This window comes from Geospiza fortis, unplaced genomic scaffold, assembly GCF_000277835.1.
Source record: "Geospiza fortis unplaced genomic scaffold, GeoFor_1.0 scaffold10, whole genome shotgun sequence".
Taxonomy (NCBI): Eukaryota; Metazoa; Chordata; class Aves; order Passeriformes; family Thraupidae; genus Geospiza; species Geospiza fortis.
In genome coordinates, this window is record NW_005054326.1 from 4,809,002 (window position 1) to 4,811,923 (window position 2,922).

Sequence of the window (2,922 nt, forward strand, 5' to 3'; positions counted from 1 at the left end):
TCCACCCAGCTATTTGATTTTAGAGAGAGCTGTGGCTGATCTTGAAGCATTACCAAAGCTAGACCCCCTCCACGAGCAACCATGAAAGCAGAGGATGAAAGTTTCCTTTCTCCTTTTTAAGAATATAATGATGTTTAGTCAGTTTTCTTCCTGGTTTTCCCCAGAAAGGGGAAGGATATGCAAGATTCCCCTGCAAAGCCTTATGAACTGACTAGCTGCTTCACAGTGGTCTGCTGGCAGTAGAGCAAAACAATTCACTGTCTTATGGTGGGGATGAAATAGAAATCCTCACCTAAAAAGTGCTCCTTTCACACTTTAATGCACCAGATACACACTGTTCTTACTTAATGTCAGCAAGAGCTTTCATTCCTAAATATTTCCCAATGAGTGTCAACAAAAAAAAAAAAAAAAAAAAAAAAAAAAAGCATAGGAACACAACTGTTCCTATTTCTGTTCCAGGCTGCAGACACAGTGAAAACAATATTCAATATTTTAGCACTCCACAGAACATGAAATGTGCAGGTGGTGTCCTCTCCACCACCACACCTGTATACTGCTTTTATAGATTGCTGTCCTAAATTACAGAGATTAGGAAAATAACAATGTGCACCTGAATCACGGTTACAATAATGCCTGAGGGGTGCAACCTGCTAATGGCTTAGCTGTAAATAAGAAAGCTTGGGTCAAAACATGCACTTAGAGGAGACCGATACAAAAATCATGTTCCTGCTAGGCAAGGAAACATTACTGAAGCAGACCATATCTTAAAATTCCAAAACATACTGTGCCAGTCAGTAACAAACTGGTTTTCAGTAGCTGCTGATACTGATGAAGATAAAAAGGATAGTGTATAGGGAAATAACAACTCCATGTTAGGAGAACAAGAGAGCATTTTTTGGTTTGAGACATTAATTTCATTGGGGAAGGGAAATCATAGAAATCACTGCAATAGGACAAAATGGAAGGGGAAAGTACAAACAGATTCAGAACAACTAATTCAGAAGGCAAAATCACGAGGTGGAAGGGTGTCTGTGGGGAAACAGATCTGTCAGTTGCTTTTTAGTAAGTAACTCAGACAGAATCCCTTGCAAAGAAACTGCTAAACCACAGTCTTCTGGCAGCTGGAAAGGTGTATATATATACTGGAGAAAGATCTCCTTCCTAAGCACCTATTAGCAGCTGCTCTCTGAGGGATTTCAACTACCAGTCTTGTTTTGGATGGTTTGTACAAACATCAAGACTTTTATGTTTTCATTAAAGGCTTAACAAAAATGGCCCACTTAAGATTGGCTAGGGAATAGGGAACAACCACATAAACCAACTCAAAAGAAACCCCCGACACCAAAACCCAAACGTGCTTGTTACTTTATCCAAGTCTTCTATTCAGTGCTCTTACCTGTGAGACAATAACAATGCTATAAACAATGGATGTTTGTCCACCTTGTCCATTGTCCACCTGGATGTTTGTCCAGGTGATCAAGACACGTTCATGATGGAAAGAGGTGTTGTTGAAGTGCACTACTGTCTTAGTTCAGTCTGTGATTTCAACCATCTTTAACGTAATTGTCAGCTCCACCTATCCCTTTCAGCCTACACATCCCAGTCATAACTCCAAAGGAGGTATTACAGCAGTGCATGCAGCACCTGCCAGTGCTGCAACAGTTCTAGCTTTTTCAGAAAGCCATCCAGAAACATGATCTCAACTTAGGCAGAAGACAAGCTGAGTCATTAAACAAGGTGGAGGGAGAATGATGCTTCTAAGTGATGCAGCAAGAGAAAATCAGGGCTGTTCTCATAGAGCAGAGGCAACAAACAAAACAACAGGATCCACACTGCATGTTTATAAAGGATATACTGATATCTGAACACAAATGTATAGTCCAAATGATAGCTTCTTATAAAATCCAGCTAGGAACGGAAAAGTTCCTAAAACCCAACCTACGTTTTCCTGGAAGGAATAGTTCCCTGGATATCTGCAACACAACTTTTTTCTTTTTGTACAAGAGTCCTCAAGGGAAAAATAACTTAAGTAAAATTTGCTTTCTCCTTTTAGTTTTGAACAGCGAAGAGAAAAAGCTAAAATGAGCATTCAGACAAATAGCTGGCACAACTGATATTTTCATCACAAAACTAAGCTAAAGGTAGCAGTACACAAGCATTTTAATTCTGAAAGTGGGACTAGAAGACCATCTGTAGTTTCCAACCATTCACTGTCATCTCTGCCTTCTCTTTTACTGCCTGAGTGCCTCTACCGGGTGATGTATAGTGGTTAGGCTGAGACCAAACCAAAGCTAATTTCGATCTGGATCAGTTTCCTGATATGTCTACCACAAACACCTCTGCTAACACAAAGGGCACAGCAAGTAGAGAAAAAGAAATGTTCTTCTGACAAGAACACTCACCAGGGTAAAGCTATGATATTAAAAAAGTCCCAACCAACTGCCAACCTCTGCTGTTAGAATTTAAGCCCATCAGAACACAAGAAAAACAATGGCCACCTTTCAAGGTATTTTACCCACATAACGCAATCTCCCCCTGCTATTTTCTACTCTTAACTACCATAAAGACTCTGCAACGGGAAACTTGCAACAGGCTGGGAAGCTCTGATGGAGCTCCTGAAACTGACTGAGAAACTGTAGGCACTGCAGGTCAAGCGAGAGTAGCACCAGCCCACGTTAACAAGCCTGTTTTCCCTCCAGAACTCAAAGCAATTAAATGTGTCCCACACAAGGAGGGATACTTTTGAGCAACTGTCAGCAAATTCATCTGCTCCCCAGCCCAGCCGCAGCTCTGATGCCCAAGCGGCATCAGCCGTGTCTCGTGGTCCAGCCCTGCCCTGCTCCTGGGCACATCCCGCACCCTCTATCATGACCAGCTGCTGTTTCTACATCCACGGCCCCTGTGGGACAAGAAGGGGACATT

The 2,922-nt window shown here is 41.9% G+C and overlaps 1 protein-coding gene across 1 annotated transcript in view; it reads right to left on the minus strand.

The window, feature by feature from the left end:
• Nucleotides 1–2,869, minus strand: part of CHPT1 (choline phosphotransferase 1) — a 20,402-nt gene extending 17,533 nt beyond the window's left edge. Inside the window, exon 1 of the mRNA XM_031057016.1 lies at nt 2,741–2,869. Within this exon, the coding sequence (XP_030912876.1) occupies nt 2,741–2,869 (129 nt within the window). The remainder of the gene's footprint in view (nt 1–2,740) is intronic.
• Nucleotides 2,870–2,922: the final 53 nt, after the last annotated feature.